Source organism: Cannabis sativa, chromosome 5, assembly GCF_029168945.1.
Source record: "Cannabis sativa cultivar Pink pepper isolate KNU-18-1 chromosome 5, ASM2916894v1, whole genome shotgun sequence".
In the NCBI taxonomy this organism is placed as follows: Eukaryota; Viridiplantae; Streptophyta; class Magnoliopsida; order Rosales; family Cannabaceae; genus Cannabis; species Cannabis sativa.
Window position 1 is genome coordinate 75724580 of NC_083605.1, and position 23652 is coordinate 75748231.

Sequence of the window (23652 nt, forward strand, 5' to 3'; positions counted from 1 at the left end):
ATTTTGCAACTAATATAAAACTACTCTCATAATTTATAGAAATAGACATAAATATTGGTCTTGCATTAAAAAAGTTCATAGTCACAATACTCATAACTTAACTAACTAATCTAAAACTATTTAAAGATACAAAATTGATGATATGCAAAAAAAATACTCTTCCATGCTAAATGAAGCCTTTGGTTGAAGACACTATATATGTTGTTATTCACAGATTCTCTTCTTTCGAATGAGAGGCGAAGGCGTATTCAACTTCACGATTTTCTTGGTCTTCTTTGACAAACGGAAGGCTGCCGGGGCTTTCTTCCTCCATAAGTAAAGTAATCGGTGTTTGTGGAGGGTACTTATCCAAGATGAAGTCGATTTCTTCACCACTGATTTCGTTCTGATTCAGTAGAACCTACATTTGCAAGTAAATTTAGTTTAATTGGCTTCGCCCCATAACATTATTTCAATAGCTGTTTAAACCGAGCTGGTTTACCTACCTTCACGGTTTTAAGTAGCGCTGCATGGTGCCTACGAAGCAAAGAAAGTGTCTTATCATACATGTCGTGTATCAGCTCCTCGGTTCTTTGAGCGATTTCATCATCTAGATTGAAGTTGAGTGGCGGTTCTATTAGACCATAGTCATCGTAAAGTGATCCTTCAAAGTCCAATCTGGGTCCAACAAACTTAGGCTTCTTTCTCCATGGCGGTGGTTCACCATGTATCCGCATGGGGTTCTCCAAATTCCATCTGTAAAAAAAGGATGAATCCAGTAATGCATTAGAGCATTGATAGGAAATGTGAAGGACATATGTACAGAGGAATAGGAGCTGACATTGTTAAAATTTTCCGAGCAAGCCAGTTGGCATCTGCAAGGTATTCAACCGACGCCCTTGATGTGTCCCGTCCATAGATTACCTCTTCGGCTGCCCTCCCTCCTAGTAGAACCTGTTTAGATCAACACAATGAGATTACATGATGTTGTTTGAAACGAAACTATTCAATTTAAAATTTAGCCAACCTGAAGGCGATGCAGCAACTGTGGTCGGCGCTCAAACATGTATGATTCATCATCAAGCCGATGAAACACAACTTGTGATAATGTCTGCAAGGATCACTTCCAAAAATTACACAGTTTACAAGTAATCAAAAACATACAGTCAATAGTGAAATAATCATCATAAGCATCAGGCTATATGAAATAGAGAGCTTTGTAAATGGTTAGCGGTTTTTCATAATAACGATTAAATTACAATATGTGAAACTCGATACTTTTATTACACCAATAGCAGTATGACATATCATGGTTATTTTTGCGGGCAATCTCCAGAAACCTTATAAGCATTGAAGGTTTAGTAAGAAAAGAATGGTAAACAAATTAAGTTTTGTAATACAAAGGAGAAGAATAAGGACCTGACCACGTGGGACAATTGAAATGCGATCGCAGCGTTCAATTTCTGCATTCTCGTAGCGCCTTAGCAAATGGGAAGTCATTGCAACTCCAACTTCAGTAGAAGCACGACGACATTGTCCTTGATGACCCAACTCTATTCCAACACGTTTGGGACCTACCGTTAGTCTATCAACTGCATCATCCATGTCCGACTGAAGAATTGAATTATGCCCCTTCCTAACCGCTACAAGTGCAGCCTCTTGAACGAGCTGAGCTAATTTTGCTCCGGTCCATCCTGAAAGCTTTTCCTTTTTAATGAATCGGTTGCTATCATTAAACCAACAAACAACAATAGAACAGCAAACAAAATAATACCAGGCAAGTTCTGTGCATAGCTCGATAGATCGAGAGATTCAGACATTTTCACTTTGCTCGCATGAATTTTCAAAATCTCCAATCTCCCCTTTGCAGGAGGAGGCCGAATTTTTATCTACAAGACAAAAGCCGAAATAATAATTAACAACCAACCCCCATTGACAAAGCAAGCATAAATTATAGAATATAGAAGTATTTTTCCCCGTGACCTCTGAATTATTAGCGATGTTAAATATTCCCCCTCAACTTTGAATGTTAGTGAAACATGGAACTTCTGTTACTCTTTGTTTGACTTCTGTTAAATAATTAACAATTTTACCCTTCAAAGTATGACCAGTGACCACTATCATATTTTGCCCCCGAACTTTTGCCATTGCCAAACCGCGCTCGGTTTGGCAATGATACAAATTTAAGAGACAAAGTATGATATTGGTCATAGTTTGGGGTAATATATTTAACATCGATAATAATTTAGGGGGCATGATTTTTTTCAGCTAAAGTTAGTTCAGGAGGCAAAATACCTATTTATTCTAGATTATAAATAAGGATATCCAGTCATCGGTAGAGTCCAAATCTAGTTAAACAGGGGTGTCTTACCCCTTTCTGTTTCTTGCAAAGCTTTACAGATATGTAAGAAAGTTTTCATTCAATAATAGAAGCAAACCTTGCGATCAAATCGACCTGGTCGGAGAAGAGCAGGGTCTAACAAATCCCTACGATTTGTAGCACCCAAAAATATAACACCTTTTCCAGTATCGAACCCATCGAGTTCTATCAATAGCTGGTTCAATGTAGTCTCCCTCTCTTGAGTTGCAGCATTATAAAGCTGATCTGAGGATTCCTTGAAAATACCTTGCCGCCTATACAAACAATATAAGTTCTCAGATTATGAATGTGCAAACGAAATTTATCAATGTTTCGTAAAAGCTGATCCTTTGCCATATATTTAGCCATCGAGCTTATGTCTCGGACGAGGCACATTCTTTAGACCACTTAGTTAAAATATGATCACATTGTATGGTTCCCAATTAACTGAAGAATGTTCTTGAATAAAATGGTTGCCTGTTATATTATAGTTGTGATTCAATTTGATACAATAAGGTACTAAAAGATAAAAAAGCATTGGATAATGCCTCATCTCGCTTATTATAACACAGACTATAATTTTCAACGAATATCCTAAAATGGTGTTTATTGTAAAAGTTAAGTCACTAAGCGTAAAATTTTAGAAAATCATCGATGAAGTTTCTCGTACCTAGTTGCCAATGCATCAATTTCATCAATGAATATTACTGATGGTTTGTTTACCTGCACCGAGAAAAATAATAGCTTTCTGCGTTAAAGCGAGCATGTAAACGCATTAAATCATAAAGGAATAATACACCGGTACCCCGAAGAAACAATTTAACAATATGTTATTAGTAAAGAAAGTTGACAAGGTTGTTCGGTGTTCCTTAACACCGCATGTAAGCCTTTTTCGACAACTCACTACCCTTTGGGAGACTGGAGACAAGCATTCATTTCTTTATTTTGACAATGCCATAATATTTCGGTCTCCCAACAAAATTTTAACTGCAAGAAAAAAGAAAGATCGATTACCTTAGCTCTTTTGAATAGATCCCTAATACGAGCAGAACCCACACCGACTAAAACTTCAACAAATTCAGATCCAGCCATTTGGTAAAATGGAACACCAGCCTCACCAGCTATGGCCTTAGCAACCAGGGTCTGGAAACACAAGGATAGTCGTGAGATTTCAATGGTACAATTAGCGAGAAACATCACATAATTTGATAAAAATGACAAAGTACAAACCTTGCCACATCCAGGGGGGCCTTCTAAAAGAACACCATGTGGAGGTTTTATACCCATTTTATCAAAAAGCTCTGGGTTCTTCAAGTACCTCACCAACTATAAAAAAAAATTATAAACGCATCATTAACCTCGGTATTAACAATAAAATACTTGATCATCGTTTTCTATCGAAGAACATGGAGCAAAAGATGACACATTTAATCACAACAGCAACAGCTTAAAATATCTCATCTTGGAAAAATACCAAGCAGCATTACGATTTAAGAGCATGGCAAATTAAACTATCCTTTTTTAGGAGGTATTATAATACATTATCTGGAAATTTTCTGTTTTTTCTATACAGTGTAGCATAAAGTTCACCTTTTTTTCTTTCTTAACAGTTACATAATTCAGAAATTTCCAAATTTCTTTCTCGGAACAAATGTACACGAAAAATATAAAGCATTACAGCGAGAGAAATATGCATGCGCTAATTGACTATTTATCATAAAACAATTCCATATGAGAGACTTGAAAACATACCTCCTGGAGTTCCTCCACCGCTTCATCAATCCCTGCCACATCGCTAAATTTAACTCCGGTTGAACCCTGAAAGAACATCAACATTGAAAAAAAATCAAAAAATTTCAAGCAATCAAACAGGGTTTCATTCAGTTGTTGTGAAATGAGTCAACTAACATCAACACGAGCTTCTGCCTTAGAACGGGAAAAATCAATCCCTTGCCACAAGTCCTGAAATTTATAAGCAAATTGATTAGAAAGGCACGGGATCAAGAAAGTGAACGATAAACATAAGCAATTAGTAGCGAAAAGAAGCAACATTTACCCATTTCCTAAAGTTCTTTGGTCTTCTCGAAAGTGTGAAACGGACAAGAAGGACCATAGTTAAAAGAACAAAAGTAATTGGTTTTAACACCTCAAGACTAGCAGAGACACCACCAAAAGTGTAAAAATCGGAAAATTTAGAAAAGATGCCTCCGTCGATGAAAAATTCAACAAAATTCTCCCAGACTCTTTCTAAAATACCCGATACTATGCTAAAGAAAAGTTTGATGAAAGGTCTGACAACTGGCCAAACAACATATGAAGCTGTCACATATACGAAACTCGTAACAGCAAATACTGCTGAAGCAAGGAACCCTCCAATAACAGCAGCGGCAGCAGCCATTACAGCAGTTGCCATTCCAAGCTCCACTATGATTCTGCTTGATACCGAAGATGCCACTGGATGAGGGTGCTCGGGTAATTTTCCAACCCAAGACTGCAGCAAAAGTTCAAGCCGTAAGGAAAATATACAAAATCGAGAACCTCAAATCGCAAAGTTTCAAATTTCAACCTCAATTTCAAGGACCTCTCTTTCCTCCTATAAAATTTCTTCTTTTACCTTTTGCGAAATTACTAAACACGATTGAAGAACAAATGAAAAAGAAGTAAGTGGGGGGATTCACAAGTAACATAACCTATCAATGATTCATTGTATTATCATACAAACAAGTGAACAGCTTATATCTGATTCAATTCTTTTTAATGGAAAGAGAGAAAAATTCTTTATTTACATCAAAGATTACAAAACTAAAAGAGGATAAGGCATTGTTGTGAACAGAATGAACAAAACGAAAATTGGCAAAATCAAACAGAAAAACCTTCAAACTAAAAGCAAGACAGAATTACCAATACAAATTAAAGGAAATAAGAAATCTTTTAGCTTCTTTACAGATTTCAGTAATTAATCTTTCATAGTTAGAAATGCTTCAATCTTTTAGCTTCTTTTAGCTGCAAGTTTATCATTGTGGAAAGTGATTCTAAGGCGGTGATCAATTCCATCAATGGCATTGATCCTAGATGGGAAATTGTGAACTACTCCTTATTTTGTAAAAGAATCACACCTTCTTTTGTTAGCTGCTTATTTTGTAGTACTATTAGAACTTGTAATTTTATGGCCCATAATGTGGCAAGTAGACCTTTACCCACAACCGGTTTGGTCGTTTGGATGTATCGGTCATACCTAAGAACTTATTTTGTAATAACCGCGAGGTCTAACACTTTCAGTCTAATGAACGCTTCTTTTCAAAAAAAAAAAAAACATTCACCATTCAATAATATATAACTAGATAAAGCTCATTTAAGTTAAAAATTGTTCACCATAGTTTGCTTCTCTATTTGATAACAAGGACCAGTATACTCTTCCAAAAGATTCTGAGCTAAACTCTCATCCAGTCTCATTGCCCTAAGAAAAGAAAAAATGCATATGATTATAAGTTTGTATAACATCACATAAAAATAAACCTTAAACTTTGTTAAACAATCTAAACCAATCTTACCATTTTGTTATATGCAAGCTCTTATCACCAGGCATTTCCTTCAATTCAATAATGAAATCCCTATAACCATTAGCATAAGCAATACTAGCTGTAGCAACATCCTTCCAAGTCAACAATGTAACCTTATCATTCCTCATAGCTTTCTGAAAATCTTCAAGCTCCATTCTTGGCAATGCCTTAAAATCCTTATCAAATTCCTCTTCTTCAGACAACTCTTTCCCAAAAACTTGTTCTGGTACATAAAGCTTACCCTTATACTCTCTCAAAATATCTTTCAAATACACAGCTTCATTTTCATTCTTCAATTCACTCTCATTCTTCACTTTCTTCAAAGTTAGAACCTTTTTCAATGAACGAAAAATACCCGAGTCTGAATTTTTCTTCAAATTCTCTTTTTCCTTCAAAGTAAAAAACTTTTCACCAATTAAGTACCTTGGTTCAACTTGGCTTGGATTCTCCTTCAAAACCCTAGTCACAAAATCCTCCTCAATTGGATTGCCACCTTCGCCGGCGGCCTGGGATTTCGATTGGCACAACACCACGGAGGCCGGTGACCGGCGAAGGAAAAGTGGTTGGAAGGTATTGGGGAAGTGAAGCAGTGATTTTGAATGCAATCCATGGCGGTGGCCATGGGGTTTCGGAAGGTATAATATCTTAGGAGATAAACGAATATCAATGGAAGCCATTGTTTAACAACTGAAAATGAGAAATTACAGAATTAAAATTGGATGAAGATCAAAAACAAGGTTAGTGAGTGATTTCATATTAGGGTTTATGAGAATTTGGAGAAGCTATGTGTCTCATAATCTCTGTTCTATCATGGTTGGTTGAAGCCAGAGACTCAACGGTCTCTGGTAATATTTGTAAAGTTTGAAGCTTTTTAGTATTGAAGAGCATTTTATCCAAAACCCAAGCTAATGTTTATTTATGAGTTTTTTTTTTAAAGGTTTAAGTGTCTCAACTATTATTATTTTTAGGGACTAAATTCTATCCACTATCATTTTACTTGATTTTTAAGTTTAAATTTTGACACTAAAACTTTCTAAATTACTAAACTAGTAGTAAATTTAAAGTGTCATCTGATTAATTATTACCATAAACTGCTTGTGTGTATACTCTTATTTTATATTGGTATATTGAATATTATTATACAAAAATCAACAATAAAATAACAAGATTATAACATAAAAATACACAAAAAAAAAAAAATCGTATTTTATGTAAATAAAATCTAAAAACACCATGCAGATTTTTTTTTTTAATTTTTGTGTGTGTTTTTTAAATTATCCCTTTAAAATACTTCATCTATTTATTAGGAACTCTTATTTTATTTCTTTTGGGGCATATAATACAAGTTACATATTTTCTTAGGGCATTAATTAACAAAATAAATAATATATTATATAAAAGGAATTTAGTTCAAACAAAAACAAAACTAAAAAACATGTTAATTTTTCAAAAGCAATAGTATCACAAACTATAACTACTTTGTCTTTTAAACTAAATTAGGAGATGCCAATATGAAAACATAGCTATTAGAATTATCAAATCTTGTACAAAATGCTTCCTTGTGTGTTTAGTAGTGTCATCTTTACAAAAATTAGCAAGGGAGAACCAAAAGCTCCAAATAATGGAACAATGTGAAAAAGAAGGAAGCCATGAACAATATGAGAATTGACAACATGTCCATTCTTTACGAAAGATCGCCTTTCGACTTCTGCTTGGCTGTCTCGACGTACTGCTCAGAAAGTTTCTTCACTTTCTCCCCTTCCTTGATGAGAAAGTTAGCGTTCTTGGCGTTAGAATGGTATTTCATAACCTTTTCGGTTGTTTTCGCCACAGCCCACCTGTATTGTTCAACTGTGATTACCCCACTTTTGCACAATGGCCTCAAGTGTTCTTTGATGTACACTTCCACCTGTACAAAAAATTGTAAGAAACATGGATTGAAATAAAACAAATGCAAAGAAAACATGGATCGAAATAAGCAGGACAGACCTTCTTAGATATGGAATTGTCTGGCCGCTTTGTAGTGTCTTCCTTAGATTTCTTATCCTTCTGTGGAACAGTATCGCCTACTTCTGAACGGTTCGGTGAAGTTTCTCCAGCTGAGGAGTTGCGGCCTACACTAGTTTCGTGACTCTTAGAAGGTTCATTTCCAGCTGAAGCTTCTGCATTGTTTACAACATAAGGCTTTATCGATTCTGGAAATTTAGTTATCAATGGTTCTTTATCTGGGCCGTAGAGTTCTTCGCACTCTGCAACAGAAGGCTCTTCACCTTCTTCACCGAATATTTTTTCTTGAGGAATGCAAGGATTTTCAACCCCGTCTTCTTTCGTTGATTCTGCGCCAGTTTGATTCCCAAGCATCTCTGAATTCTGTGTCTTTTCCGAATCCAATGTAGTGCCTGATTTTTCAGAGTTAAATGTAGAAAAGACTACTTTCAATTTTGAAGCACCTTCTTCCGGTTGAATGACCTTAGAGACTTTTGCAGCACCGACACCGATGTAGTCCTCGTCATCCAAATCATACTCGAATTCACCATAAATATCCAGATCAGGACCCTCACCCATTTCAATTACATCTTCGGGACCTTCTTCTCTGATACTTTTTAAGGATCCTTCTTCAGGCAGATTTTCCGTGCTTTGATCTGGACTATTAGGAGGAGAATCAAAGAGACCAGCATTTTTCAATGCATCCTCAATTACAAGATTATCTGAATTTTCTTTTTCAGATTGTCCTGATTTTTCGGTAGAGTTTGAAGATGGAATTGAGTTATCAACGTCTGGAGCTCCGCTGGACTTGCTGGTTTCTGATCGATGCAATATCTCCTGGGAACATAGATTCAGATACACCGGCTTGCTGCTCGATCGGTCAGCAACTGCCTTTTCTATATTAATTGCATCTGCCACTGCCAATTCTGCTTCTGCGGTTCTACGAATGACTGGCAGATTTGCTTTCCTCAAAAGATGCTCTGTCAAGCGATAAAGTTGTGCCTAAACAGCAGATAAAAGTAAGACTCACCAAGAAACCAAATGTCTAGTACTGTAAAAAAAAGGATCCCGTAGAAAAAGTAAATAGAGTGCTACTCTCTTTACTATTTTCATCATAAAATTCAAGAACTTTTTAGCTTATTTATTAAGTTGAAATCCATTATTGTAGAAATAGTTCAATATCACAGTACACTTGGATAATTATAGCCCAGTTTTACAGCTGTAATCATTCAAGGTGCATCACAAATTAAATTAGAAAAATCTTCTAAGTTCTTAATTTCATGAGATTTGACAGAGAGCACAAGGTCTTCTGATGATGGCAAACAAGAGTGACAATGTTAAAGTACCACTGACTTGAAGTTGTTTACCGAACCGAGGTTAAGTGATACAAATGATAGCTGTGACAATATTTCCTTGATCATATATAGATAACTAGGCTTCTATATGTACCACTTATTATAAATAAGAAAATTCGCCTTTAGTAAAACCGCGACAAGATCATAAATATTATCCACCAGACTAATCGGAGATGCTTTAGAATCCAATTAATACAGAGAAAAGACATTCCACTTATGAAACAAAAACTGTGTGCACAGGTTATTCATACGAGTCTTTATAAGCATATGGGACTTTAATGTGGCGATCGGGTGATAGTTTCCATACCTGTCTCACTGACATGGGAATTTTATTGTGGCGACTGGGAGCCAACGCTGGTCTCATATCAATTGGTAGCTGAGCCTGCTCAAAGCAACCACAAAATAAAATGTGATTACTGACAAACCTATCAGCATAACAAAGCAGTTTTGAAAAATAACTTACTACATACTAGCAAAGGATAACTTCCTTTAAACACGGCAAGGTCTTCCTGGTTTTCATTTGCTGCCCCCTCACGTGCACCACTTGTTTTTCGGGCAAGAACCTCCAAGGCCCATTTTCTTTTATCCTTTTTCATATCATCAGATTTAGCAGCAACTTCCTTAGAGGCATTAGATTTGGAACTGCCTAATGAAGAAACTGATGATCCTTCTGAGTGTCGGGTTGGATGAGCTTTACTAGAAGCAGCATTACTCTTTTGGCTCGGAAGGTTGTTCTTTTTAACAACCTTTGACAGACCCTTGTCAGTCTCTGCAGAACTTGAAGCACTAATAGACACCTTTGGAAATTTCCCCGCTGTGGGTTGTTTATCCGAATCACCAGATGTTTTAAGAGCAGATAGTGGCTTGATATCATCCTTCCGTGGGAATACAGATGTATCAGCTAAATATAGCCGTGAAAGAATTGGATTGCTCCCCTGTCTTTCAGATGTTTGTTCTGTTTCAGTGTTCTCTGGATCCTTCCTTAGAAGGTCGAGAACTGACTTTAAAGTTTGAATCTTTTCAGGCTTTGAAGTAGTCAGGCATCGATGCTTCCAGAATTCAACTTCACAATCACGGTCCCATGCACGTTTTCGCCTTCCATTATTAGTAGCATATATTTTCTTTGTTAGATTCTCACGCACCTTACTCTTCTGCAAAATTGACTTTCTTCCTTTCACAGCCAAATGCGACAAAGTCTTAACCGATTCATCTTTAGGTACCGAAACAGCAGCCCTAAAGGCAGCAAGAAGCTTTGGATCGAAAAGATTTTCATCAATATCTTTAGCAGATTTGCTACGAACTGCTTCTCTTATTTCTTTTCTTAGATTTTGAACTGCCGCAGATGACTCATTGTCCTCAGCAGTTCTCTTCATGATCTTCTTTACTCTCAAACCAGCCATGTTTTCTGGTTCTTTTGAAGATTTATCACCAGTATTTGGTAATCGAGTCCTCTTGGAAGTTTTACGGTTTTTCCCTTGAACAATACTCATTATGTCAGCAGGGGCATTACCCTTTTCAGGACGAACATCCTTATAATCAGTAGGATTTTCAATCATCATGCCATTTTTGGAGTCATCTAAGGCATATGACCTGGTCTTGTCCTCAGGCGAAATCGGTTGAATCCCCTCCTCAGTTTTTATTTTCTTTGAAGAAGTTTCTATCTCACTCTTTTTCTCACCATCCCTATCAACATTCATAACATGGCCACACTAACATTTAGATATAACACCCAAAATGATATAATCAGAGTTAAGAGTTTCCACTCTGCGTGTACTGAGAAATGTGAAGGCCAATGATTTTCAAATCAAAAGAGTTAAATAGGCTGATGCAAGACCTTAAAGACAAGCTTTAGACTTTGGAGACAACAACACTACCCTGGTAAGTGTATTTTACCGAAAAATAAAGAAATTTTAGTAATATAGGATAGTAGAGTCTACATCTGTTAATGAAAGCAAGAACTGAAAAAGAAACACTGCCCCGATTTTCTAAATCAAATAACAGTGAAGAAGAAAAACTACAGCCTAAGGTCTGAAATAAATAGGCAGAGAGCCAAGATAAAGTGGGCCAATAATATCTTGGTGATAAGTGATAACCACCCAAGATATTTTCTTCTTTCAGTCAACATTTTTCTCAATTTGATCTACAAACTGCTAGGTAGTATTACAAGGGTATGAGAAAATGTTGCTATCACTAATGATGCTGAAAGCTATGAAAGTATTAGGATTAATCAAAATATTTGATAGACAGAACCAACCTGCAGTTCGAATGCTTTCTCTTTACAGCAGTCGTTCCAGGCACATTCACTTTGGCATTGGCTATAGTCTTATCAGCTGAAAAATATATCACCAATGAGGCAGTGTGCAAAGAAGTCCATAATCCATATACATACTTTTAGTATAACCAAATTTGACCAAATTCAAAACTCATTGTCCCCAATAAAAAGGTATTTTCAATGTATATACACATGACTCTACCTTTACATATATGCTCCTTTGAATCGTTGTTCTCTTTTACATCTTCATTCATTTGATCTTTAGTTCCATTATTGTCCATTTCATCAACTACACGCACATAAACAACAAGAATGATTTGGAGAGCTATCAAACTTCAACGGAAGAGACAGAAAGAAAAAAATATATATGTGCAGAACTACCAGACAAGAATGATCCCACAGAAAGACCGAGATGAACACCCATAACAGAACTATTATCAGAGGGAATGTTACTGATGTGTGATTCCTCAGCTAACTCCACTGAAGAAATTTTATTGCCTCCAAAACTACTACGCTCATTTAGGGATTTATCAGCATTTAAGGATATATCACATGATAAGGACAGTTCAAGTTCCCGAGCTTTCAAAGTCGGATGAGTTGTTGATATTTCCATGGATGATGCTGTCAACTTCTGACTATCATCTTCAGAAGTCAAGATAAAAGTTTGAGTAACCAATTCCTCATCAACTTCAATTTTTGGCTGAATAATCTCCCTTGGTTCTTCAGCTAATTTACCATCTCCAACCATAGAGACAACTATAGCTGTTTCCCCAGCATCAGCAACAGAGATAGACACCTTCTTAGAGTAAGTGTCCCTGGCCGCACACTCTGTATTTGCATTTTCAGAACTACAAGGATAGTTCGAACCGTGTTCTAAATTATCATCTGGCTTTGGTGAAACCTCGTCAACAATACACCTAGAAGAAAAATGCATACAATAATAATTAAATGTTACAAATATAAGACCAATATGGTAGTTTTATCACTCAATTACATGGCCAAGCCATTAGATGCCTCCCCGTCATAGTTTAGAGTAGTATTCTAATAGCTAATTCTGCAGCTTACTGAAGTAAACATCCCTCAAACCCCCAATAGTGTACCTTGGGCATAACCAAGTATTCTCAGAAGTACTTTCAGGATCAAATCCCACACAGAAAGCATGATACCTGTATGAAAATTCAAGTCAAAACCATAAGAAGTTATTAGGATTTCTTAATTCATTTTCTCTCATTAAATGATTTGATCTTACCATAAATCACATGAATCACAAGCAATTGATGTATCAAGATTGGAATCTCCCTCGGCAGTGACTGATCCACTTCGAATTTTGCAACCCTCTCCATCCAAGCAGATAACTGCCTAAAAGTGATTTAAGTAAATAAGTACTTGATGTTAGATGATATCACCTTAAAGAGGAAATCAGATTACAGCCTAGCAAAAATAAGCTTCACCAAGTTTCAAAATCAAATTGACAATCATGTTTAAATATCATTAGTAAACAGAATAAAAATTCAACTACTAAAGTAAAGAGTTCATTAATATCTAAAACCTAGGAATAAAGATTCAGCATATAAAAAAAAGGCTTAAAAAGATTAAGAAGATAATTACATTTTCATCAATATAATAGGACGGAAAAGAGAGAGTGTTATTCTTCCCTTCGATGGACCAATCATCATCTCTGCATAAATCACTACATAAAATTAGTCTATGATAAAAAGTAAGACCTATGGTCGGTCAGTTATAACATTATTACAGTTTATGAACAAAACATAGGAAATAAATACCAAAGTTGGACTATGAAAATCACAATTGAACTGCCAGAGAAATCATAAAGTAGTGATAACAATGTTAAAACTTGCAAATACAATGCCAGCATCATGCGAACAGAAATGATAGGAGACAAGTCTTCAAATTAAGAACAAGTGATAGTCACAATAGTACCTAGAATAAGAGTCGTCGTCAACTTTGCTGCTCCCAATAGTATCGTATACCTTCACATTCAAATCTCATTTTCTTAAACCACAACTTCAAGTAACTCACAGATAGCAAGAAAATCTGTGTATCTTTCTTATATGGATATAAAATATCAAATACTCACAGGAACACAAGTGATCAATTGAAACTCATTTTGACAAAGAGGGCAAAGGTTTGTGATTGTAGCCCAATTATCAATGCATACAAAACAGAACCTGAAAAGTCCATCAACCAAGTCAGGTAGTTCAACCAAAATTTCATCAAAAAACAATAACATATGTAAGTTACTAGACTTAAGTTTTAGGTTTTTAACAGCATCCTAATGCATTACAAAATCAACCAAAGGCTTCCACTAAACTCAACTCCATGAGAAGAGAAAATCATAATATACAGAAGTTCAATTTTTACACTCAACAAAACCCACATAAGTTTCATAAACACTTGAACAGAGACTTGAAACCCTAGAAAATTAACTACAGTTTAGCAAATTCTTTTAATTTCAAAACCTTACCAGTGCTGACAACAATCAAGAACCCCTCTATCAATGATAATATCCATGCAAATACCACATCTTTCACCTCCGAAATTAGCAACATCCTACACAGTACAGAAAATCCTTACAATAATCTTGAAAGTGTAAAACTAATTCCTAACATATATTCAAAATAAAGTAAACATTATTTCTTTTCTTCAAGCCAAAAAAAATAAATAAATAAAAATATTTAATCTTAGAGCTTACACTATTATTGTAATCATCAAGTTCAAGAACAGCGTCTTCTTCAGCCACGCCACTCGCAATCAAATCCATTTCCATCGCGTACTCAAAGAATTGGCTTTTTTACAAATCAGATTCTAATGACGAAAAAAGAACACATCAAATACTTTGAAGATTAATTATACAATAATTACATGTATAAATATACAATACCTGAGAGTGTGAGTAAAAGCGAGTATATTCGTCTGTGCATGAAGATGATGAAGATGAAGGTATCGAAGCTAATGAGCTATGGAGTTTGGAGGAGAAACCGAAATGAGGGAAAATATCGTAAACGTTTCGATCGGATATTGAATGTTGCGTTTCGCGGCAAACGTTTCGAGAGTTAAACGCGTATCTGTATGTTTTATTTATGGGCTTTTTGTTTTTTGGACCGCCAAACAGGCCTTGTGTTGGGCTAACACTTGGGCCCAACCCTGTAGACAACTCTTATACCTTAGGATTATTTCACAAATACACAAAAATAACAAAAAAAAAAAATTAATAAACTATAGTTGTATAAAATTTTAAATATTTTTATGATTTTTATGATTTTATTTGTAAAAATACGGTCTTTTGATGTATTTTTATGTTGTACTTTTGTTAATTTGTTGTTGAATTTTTTTTATTTATGTTATTTTTTAATGTTGTTTGGATGTTATTTTCTTAATGTTGTTTTTGTATTGTTTTTATAGAATACCGTAAAAATGAAAAGAAAAAAAAATAATCTTTAAATGTAAAAATGTGAAAAATTTACAAAAATGAGTACTTTATCTAATTATTCCAATTTTATATATATATGGCATCTAAACACTAAATATAATATTTTTTAAAAAAAAACTTTAAAATATGAGATAAATCATTGTATTTAAAAAAAAAAATACTATAAAAAACTTAAAACTCATATATAAAAACTAGTTTATTGATGAAGAAACTAATTAAAAATAATTTTGTTAAGGAAATTAATTAAGAAACCAAATACTTTAATGTAATCAAAATTAGTTTCTTAATAAAAAAACCAACTAATTCAAAATACCAAAACTCATACAAGATTTGTTCATTATGAAATTGGTTTTTCAGTTTAAGAAAATGGTTTCTAAATCTCCAACTACAGCAGAATATGTTCGATCTTTTGGAGTTTTGGTGGTGGACATCTCGTATCCAGGGTTTGTTTAGTCGTCGATCGCCGGATGTGTCATGAATGAAGGTCAGTAGGTAGGTGTATTGTTGAAAGGTGAAACAGGTAGGGTACTTAAATGGAGGAGAATAAATAACTTTGAGATTTTTTATTATTTTTTGAAATAATTTATTTAAACATTAAAATATGTACTTTAAAAATTAAATTTATACATAATACATCATAGAAAATACCATAAAATATTTTAAAAGCTAAAATATGTCATAAAAAGTAGCTAAATATAAAAGTGGATATTTTTGTAACAAAGTTTACATATTGAGTGTCATTTCCATTATCCCTCATAACCCAATTAATTTAAGAAATTAAAAAAAATATATATACAATAATATAACAATTTTAAATATTTGTGTGGTTATGTTGTCTTAATTGTTGATTACTTATAATATTTTTAATGCCACTTGTCAATTATTTACATAAGTGAGTGTAATAGAATTTCTAACACTCTTCAATGCCACCTCTCCATTATAAATATATATATATATAAAAAAAAAAATTACAGTAGAACCTTGTTCAAGAATACTCTATTCAAGAATAACCTCTAATTTGTTATAAAAAAATGAAGTCCCAATTTGAGCCAGTTATAAATAAGAATAACCTCTATATTGTAATTAGTTATACATTTTTTAAGTCCCGTATTAATAAAATATACCTCTATATAAGAATAATTACATCTTAAAAAAATATATACATATATTTTATAAATTTACTTATGTAGAATTAATAATTTTATTTCAAATTATAGTACATGTATAAATATTATATGTACTTGAAAATAACTTTAATATAATATAGTATTAAGAATTGTTTATTGGTATTTTTGTTACATTGATATTTTTTGATATTTTGATTTTTTTTTTCAAGTGTAACTCTATTTAGTTATAACCTCTCAATTAGAATATTATTTTCTTGGTCCCAAGTGTATTCTTGGATAGAGGTTCTACTGTATATTGGTATTAATTTATGCATTAACTTTTTTAATCACATACTAATAAACTAATCACAATTATTGACTAAGATCTAACAATACCATATGTAATTAATATATTCACAAACTGCATACAAAATATTACTTTACATAATTTTTTATTTATTAATCAAAATGAGTGGTTAAAATCCCTTCAAGAGTCATTTTATTGATTTGAACTATTTTTAATATATTGAGGTCGATAAGTAAATCCTTAATCTGAATTATTTTACAATAAAATCAAGTTTTTGAGGAAAAAATTCAAGCAATTAAATCATTACATGTAGCAATTTTTTTTTAGAAAATGGATAAGAAATTCCTTATTTATTTCTAAACATTGAATGAGGAATTTTTTTTTATTTTATTTAGATGAAACATTACATGTGGATTGGTAAATTAAAAAAGTGCAGAAATAAATTATAAAATTAACATTATTTTTCATTTGTCGGATGACACGTTACGCCACTAAATAATTAACTATTTTTTTTAATTATAAATCAAGCAATAATACATTTATTAAATTTAGTTTTTCTTTGTACTTTAGACTTTTTCTAATCTAAACTTTTATTTATTTATTATTTATTTTGAACTGATACATTACTTGTTTATTATTATTATTATTATTATTAGATTAATCAAAAATCTTATTTTTAAATTTAATATATACTATATCATCTCTTTTGAATTTTTATAGTCATTAAAAATTTCTTCTGAACTATTCAGATTGTTAGATTTAAGAATTTTTGTCTAATTTCATTCAATTTTACTAATTTGGTAATTGTCCATGTACTAAATCATATTTCCTAAATTTTAATATCTAATAAATTATTTCTCGAACTTTGACATATATCAAATTATACTGTTGAACTTTCATCCATGTTAAATTTTTTTACTAAAATTATACAAAAGTTCTTAAATCCAACCATCTCAATAATTCAAAAAAAAAAAAATCAACAAATTCAAAAAATATGATTTAATATATATCAAAATTCGGAAGAAAAAAATTCCAAATTAATCTTATTATTATAGAAGCTACCTTTATTATTATTTAACTCAAAAATAAGTTACTTTTTATTTTATTATTTTTATTAGAACATAAGAAAGCTTGACTTTCGGCAAATAATTCATGTTAACTATTCAACAAAATACAAAGTGGTTACCTACGTACTAACTATATTTTATTTTTTAAGGAAAAAAATATATAAAAATAAAAAATTCAAGTCAATTTGTTTAAAAGTTCATTATTATGCAACATATTATATAATAATAATTAAAAAAAATGCACATGAAGGTGTGGAAAGTGATATATAAATATGAACTCAAATGACAAAATAAATTGAAAGAAATAAATCAAATTTTTTTTAAGAGGAAGAAGATCACTCACCACAATCAACACATCTCAGGTTAGTTTCATACAAATTATTATATATTTTTTTATATTAATACATATTGATTTATGTGATTAATATTGAGTATTGGTTTGTTTATATGTATAAATATATAAATCAAAAAAATAAAATAAAATAAAAAAGAGATTTCTGGTTTGAGTTTCAAATGTATCTGAATCTGGGTTTTCTTGAAGTACAGATTTTATAAATTATGTATTTTTACTTAAATTTTTTTTCACTTATAAAAAAGCTTATTAATTTTTGCATGGTTGATTGGCAGGTTCAAAATTTAATTAATTATTAAAATTAATAATTAAAACATGGCCACTTTCTTAATAAATTGTTTTAGTTCAAAGAAATCCATAGTTCCTAGACTAAGATTTCATAGCTATGAAGATCCAACTATTCTTGCCTCAGAAACTGCTTGTAAGTACTTAATTTCTCTTAATATATATAATATGTTTCAATTAATTATAATTATCTCTTTTTAATTAATTAATTAATTAATTAATTGTGGATTGAACTGGTCATTGATTTAATGTCTCTGTTTTAGGGAAATTTTAACATTGAAATATTTTTAGAATAGTAGTCAAAATTAGCTGTTATTTTAAGGTTATTAAATAAATATTAATTATTAATTTTGAAATGATCAAATATGAATAGAATGCAGTTTTTTTTTTTTTTTTTTCAAAAGGAAAAAAATAGTAACTATTGCATTTTAATTTAACTTAATATAGTATTACATTTTTTTTCCAATATACTAACTTTTTTTAAAATATAAATATCTGTTAAAAATAATTTAAGAATATACCATACAAAAAATGTAGTTAATTCATGAGGCATCTCTAATTCATGTTCGTCGTTCGACCAATATGGCTGCACATGAGTTAGCAGTTCGTGCACTCAGGGTGGATGGCGAATTAGTTTGGATGGATGATTTTCCTCCATTTCTCTATGATGTACTAAACTCTGATTATCTTCAATGAAAGTTCATTATCAAAAAAAAAAAAAAATTTAATTAATTAATTAACTAATTATAATATAATTTTGAGACTTTTTTTTTTTGAATTATTTTTATTGACAGTTACTGTCAATGAAGTGGAGGCCTTATATGATTTGTTCAAGAAATTAAGCAGTTCCTTAATTGATGATGGTTTAATTCACAAGGTATTTCTTTAATTAATTACTAATTAATGATTATTATTATTATTATTATTATTATTATTATTATTATTAAAATCTTTTGAACTTTGTGAACAGGAAGAATTTCAATTAGCTCTATTTCAAAATAGTAAAAAGAAGAATCTTTTTGCAGACAGGGTAATTATATTTTTAATTAATTATGTATAATAATACTTAACAAATATCATGTTCTCTCTAATTTTAATATTTTGATTATATATATAATAAAATAGGTGTTTGATTTGTTCGATTATAAGAGAAATGGGGTTATTGAGTTTGGTGAATTTGTTCGGGCATTAAATGTATTCCATCCCAAAGCTTCTCAAGAAGACAAAATTTTATGTATGAATACTTATTATTATTATTATTATTATTATTATTATTATTATTATTATTATTAGTGTTAAGTTAAGTGGCTTAACTAATTAATTAGAAATTAATTAATAATATTATCATTGATTATGTTTGTGCAGTTGCATTTAGACTCTATGATCTAAGACAAACTGGATTTATTGAGCCTGAAGAGGTTAGTGATGATAATCATTCTTTACTTACAACTTTCCTTCATTAACTCACATCTTTCTTAAGCTATATTTCTTATATTTCCTTTATTAAATATTAAAATGCACTAGACACTAGTGTTGTTTAGTATCCTTTAAGGTGTCTTATTTGTAATGATCCTACTTCAAGTTTTTATTAGACTCTTACATTCATTGAATGATGACTCTTATATATGAATACATTACTCTGATTGTGTGCTTTGTGCTCACTAGCACGCTTCTTGGGAAGTTTTTTCAAGAGATCACCTATCCTAAAATTATATCAGATTACTAGAAAACAAAATGCACATTATTAATATAGGTAGTATCAATCAATCTATTTAAGTCATCTTCATTTGTGTAGTCACATACCTACACAGTCTCATAATCATCACACTTAGTCTTCCCAATGTCATGTGGGATTGCATAACTCTCGATCTTTCCTCTTACGGATCACGGGATTCTGATAGTCACATTATTATTTTTGGTGTAATTAAGTATCGAATCCTATATAATTTAATATAATAACTTTTAAGAAATATTGTTAACAAATCGCAAGACGCCACCTGATGGTGTTAAACACCATTGGTACTCAATAACGATGCTCTTTTTCAAACAGTTATTAATATTATACTCTGATTATATACTGTAAATTATTCTGATTTTTTCAAAATTTTATATGATATCTTAAAAGGAATGCACTGATGTATCCCTATCTGTGCTTTGGTATCTAAAATAATTTTTCTATCAATTTTTTTTCTCATGGTTATGTATATTATAGTTATTTAAGATATCCTGTAAAATTTAAAAAATTCGAAAAAAAAATTAACATGCTATAAATAGGGTTCAAACATTGTATTGCACGTGTGACTATTTTATTTTATACGCGTGTAAAATAGACTTATTAAACATTGTATTCTATATTGTAAATTATTCTGAATTTTTCAAAATTTTATATAATATTAGATAATTATAACGTACACGAATATAAAAAACAATTATATTAAAAATAATTTTAGATGCCAAAATAAATAGAGATTGCATTTTTTTAAGTATGAATTCTAGAATAACCCTATTATATGTATCTGTGCAAAACTCTACAAAATCCTAATATTTATTAATTTCTTTGAAAAATAACATTTTTTTTTACTTTCCTCAACAATTGACACTCCAAAAAATTTACTAATGGATAGATATTCATATGGAGAAAACCACTTCACAAAAATTTATTAACATCTCAAAATTATAATATATATATATTTTCACCAAAACTCTTTATCATAGTTTTAGTGTTTGAAATTTTTGATAGGTGAAGGAGATGGTATTGGCTCTTTTTAGTGAATCAAATCTTACACTTTCAGATGAAGTAATTGAATCAATTGTGGAAAAGGTCTTATTTCTCTTCCATTGTTTTTAATTCAATTATTAATTAATTAATTAATTTGATGTAATTTAAAAAAAATATATATATTTATTAATAATAATTATTTGATATATTATTTCTAAATAATTTGTATTCTAATTTAACAGACAATGACAGAAGCAGATTCAAAAGGTGATGGGAAAATTGATAAAGAAGAATGGAAAGAGTTTGTATGGAAACATCCAAATCTCATTAAGAACATGACTCTTCCATATTTAAGGTGAGAAATTTTTTTGCAATATTATTTTGTAAAATAAGTGTGGCAAAATAATTTTATTAATATACATATATAATATGTATTTAAATTTTTTATTACCTTGTATGAAAAGTCATGAATAAGTATTATTAAAAGAAGAGTAAATATTATTTTGAACCATGTATTTTGCAAAAATTATTAATTGGATTGTCTATTTTTTTAAATAATAAAATGAATCTTGTATTTTTTAAAATAGTACAAATATGACCGTGAACTGATTTTTTGTCAAAAAATAAAATTAATAATAATTTGATCTAAAGATTTTATGATAAAATTAGTTATATTTTTTTGTATTTGTTCATGTTAAAAATTATCTTCAAGTTAGTTATGTTAAAAAAAAAAAAATTGTCGAAAATTGAACTCATAGTCTTATTTTTACTATTGTAAAAAATACTGAGATTATTTTATCATTTAACAAAATAAGAGTGTTTAATCATTGACTTTTACAAAATAGATAGTCTACAATATTATTTACTCTTAAAATAATGCTCATTTTGATGAGTATTTTTTACCTATTACACTTTTATTAAATGTTTTGATAATTATTTGCAAACATACCATTTTTGACACTTTAATATTCTAATAGGAAGACTATTTACAAAAAGATTAAAAGAAATATTCTATTTTTACCATTTTTACCAATTATTCTTTTGATACCTAATCACTTTCTTTTTCTTCTTTTTATGACCTTTTTCCTTAAAAAAAAAAATTAAACACTTCTTTCTATGACCATTAGAGTCTTTAAAAAATAGTAAATTTCATACAAATGTGTTTTGTATAGTATTTAAGAATGAATAAATGATTAACTATACAACATATTGAATCATATTTCTCCAATATTCATTTTTTTTCTTCATATTTTAGGGATATCACGATGGCATTTCCAAGTTTTGTGCTAAATACTCAAGTTAAGGACTCGAATTGAAGATCACAAATATATACTTATACATACAAGTCATTTTAAGTTGTCGATGTGTTATTTTTGTTTCTGACCTTGATTACTAAAGCATAAGTAAAAACTTAAACAAAGTGATTAATTAACATGTTAAAAGAACTAAAGTTTTTTTAGGGAAATTATTTGTATACTCATATGTATGATTTGGGATATAAAATGTATTTATTATATGGGATACATGTCTACTGTGTTAACCTATACTTTATTGGATGTCTTTGTATATCTCTTATAGATTTAGGGGCCGTTGGTATGCAGATTTTATTTCATGGGAATAGGTTTAATGTTATTGTCATGTCCCAAACTCCAATCATTAATAATATCATTTAAATTCGATTAATTACTAAATAATTTTGTAAAATACTAAGACCTTGAACTAAGCCAAGATGAACACCATACAAACAAAAACACTTTCTTTGATTGAAACTTAAAGGAAACTTAACTTCGTTGTATTATTTATCATGAGACATGATATAATATTGTATGGTTTGAAGAGATTGAAAGAAATAATTTTAGTAATATATTCCTTACCAATAGGAGTGAGTAGGAAATGTAAGTGTATGATTGACATCATAACTAAAAGATTGTTTTTTGTTTTTAAAAACAGAAAATTATTTTTTGAAAATAATTTGGCTTGTTTGGCCTTGTTTTTTGAAAACAGTTTTCAGAAAACAAAGTTACAAAAAATAAGAATTTTGAAAACAATAAAATGTTATTTTCTGTTTTAAAAACCAATTCACTTTTAGTCAATATTGTTTTTAAAAAAACACTAACCAAACATAATTTGTTTTTAAAAACTTCAAAAACTATTTTTTGTTTTCATTTCTAAAAACAATTTTTTGAAAACAAAAAACAGAAAACAATACCAAACATGCTCTAAGGTACTCTTGTAAGAAAAAGGAAAATTAGAGTTGAAGTCCACCCAAGAGATTGAAAATAAGTATAGTTTATCAATAGTCTATTTTTCATTTCTAAATAAAATGTTATGCCACAAAAATTTGCAGGTACTATAATTGTAATCATGTGTCCATATTACCATAACTTTGTATCTAATCATCTTGTTGATTGTTTGATTATGAGGATGATGATCACCACGATCCTAACAAAAACCCTCATATGCATATTAGAAAGTTTCATGTTGTTAATGTGTTAATACTTGGAAAGAAAATACCATGTATAAGAATAATTATTGACAATTAATTTTGAGATAAAATTTGACCCGTTTTATCAAAATTTTAAAATTAGAAATGAGATAGTCTAGGAACTTTTGGTTTAAAAAAATTTATATTTACTACAAAAAATCTTACTTTTAGTCACAACAAAACTTGTGACTAAAAGTTAAAAAGTTGTGACTAATTATTAATTATCATTCTAATGTTGTGACTAATAAGTCCGTGACTAAATGTTGTTTTAGTCATAATACTTGTTGTGACTAAAAGTAAATTAGTAACAATTTGTGTCTAAATGCTATGTTTTAATCACAAGTAGTTTTTTATTGTGACTAAAAATTA

The 23652-nt window shown here is 30.7% G+C and overlaps 3 protein-coding genes across 3 annotated transcripts; 1 reads left to right on the top strand and 2 right to left on the bottom strand.

Moving 5' to 3' along the window:
- Nucleotides 1–42: 42 nt before the first annotated feature.
- LOC115716385 (probable inactive ATP-dependent zinc metalloprotease FTSHI 1, chloroplastic) lies at nucleotides 43–6826 on the bottom strand. The gene is made up of 15 exons (XM_030645170.2): nucleotides 5890–6826; nucleotides 5711–5795; nucleotides 4395–4829; nucleotides 4247–4300; nucleotides 4091–4156; nucleotides 3569–3664; nucleotides 3353–3481; nucleotides 3009–3061; nucleotides 2418–2613; nucleotides 1754–1868; nucleotides 1399–1673; nucleotides 1007–1090; nucleotides 821–933; nucleotides 486–735; nucleotides 43–400 (listed from the first exon to the last, which is right to left on the bottom strand). The coding sequence occupies exons 1-15, from the start codon at nucleotides 6573–6575 to the stop codon at nucleotides 209–211; spliced, it is 2829 nt and encodes a 942-aa protein (XP_030501030.2). The 5' UTR covers nucleotides 6576–6826; the 3' UTR covers nucleotides 43–208.
- A 574-nt stretch (nucleotides 6827–7400) lies between these two features.
- On the bottom strand, nucleotides 7401–14582 carry LOC115715956 (uncharacterized protein At4g10930). The gene is made up of 15 exons (XM_030644635.2): nucleotides 14414–14582; nucleotides 14225–14337; nucleotides 13997–14082; nucleotides 13610–13700; nucleotides 13453–13502; nucleotides 13120–13189; nucleotides 12761–12870; nucleotides 12612–12677; nucleotides 11893–12428; nucleotides 11714–11800; nucleotides 11494–11569; nucleotides 9710–10922; nucleotides 9547–9621; nucleotides 7888–8886; nucleotides 7401–7807 (listed from the first exon to the last, which is right to left on the bottom strand). Exons 2-15 carry the CDS (start codon nucleotides 14297–14299, stop codon nucleotides 7583–7585), a joined length of 3759 nt encoding a protein of 1252 aa, XP_030500495.2. The 5' UTR covers nucleotides 14300–14337; nucleotides 14414–14582; the 3' UTR covers nucleotides 7401–7582.
- A 2878-nt stretch (nucleotides 14583–17460) lies between these two features.
- Nucleotides 17461–22600, top strand: LOC115716858 (calcineurin B-like protein 7). Its single transcript, XM_030645765.2, has 9 exons — nucleotides 17461–17804; nucleotides 18070–18215; nucleotides 18874–18956; nucleotides 19050–19109; nucleotides 19205–19313; nucleotides 19445–19497; nucleotides 20820–20900; nucleotides 21041–21153; nucleotides 22054–22600. Exons 2-9 carry the CDS (start codon nucleotides 18110–18112, stop codon nucleotides 22112–22114), a joined length of 666 nt encoding a protein of 221 aa, XP_030501625.1. The 5' UTR covers nucleotides 17461–17804; nucleotides 18070–18109; the 3' UTR covers nucleotides 22115–22600.
- The last annotated feature ends 1052 nt before the right edge of the window (nucleotides 22601–23652 follow it).

Excerpts from the sequence above, each read along its gene's own strand:
- LOC115716858 (XM_030645765.2), top strand. The coding sequence starts at position 18,110 with ATGGCCACTTTCTTAATAAATTGTTTTAGTTCAAAGAAATCCATAGTT. Across the intron at positions 19,314-19,444 it reads TCAAGAAGACAAAATTTTAT|TTGCATTTAGACTCTATGAT; the intron begins GTATGAATACTT and ends ATGTTTGTGCAG. Across the intron at positions 19,498-20,819 it reads GATTTATTGAGCCTGAAGAG|GTGAAGGAGATGGTATTGGC; the intron begins GTTAGTGATGAT and ends AATTTTTGATAG.
- LOC115715956 (XM_030644635.2), bottom strand. The coding sequence starts at position 14,299 with ATGGAAATGGATTTGATTGCGAGTGGCGTGGCTGAAGAAGACGCTGTT. Across the intron at positions 13,503-13,609 it reads AATTGATCACTTGTGTTCCT|GTATACGATACTATTGGGAG; the intron begins GTGAGTATTTGA and ends TTGAATGTGAAG. Across the intron at positions 11,801-11,892 it reads TGTGGGATCATTCTTGTCTG|TTGATGAAATGGACAATAAT; the intron begins GTAGTTCTGCAC and ends ATGTGCGTGTAG.
- LOC115716385 (XM_030645170.2), bottom strand. The coding sequence starts at position 6,575 with ATGGCTTCCATTGATATTCGTTTATCTCCTAAGATATTATACCTTCCG. Across the intron at positions 3,482-3,568 it reads GCCCCCCTGGATGTGGCAAG|ACCCTGGTTGCTAAGGCCAT; the intron begins GTTTGTACTTTG and ends TTGTGTTTCCAG. Across the intron at positions 1,091-1,398 it reads CAATTGTCCCACGTGGTCAG|ACATTATCACAAGTTGTGTT; the intron begins GTCCTTATTCTT and ends TGATCCTTGCAG.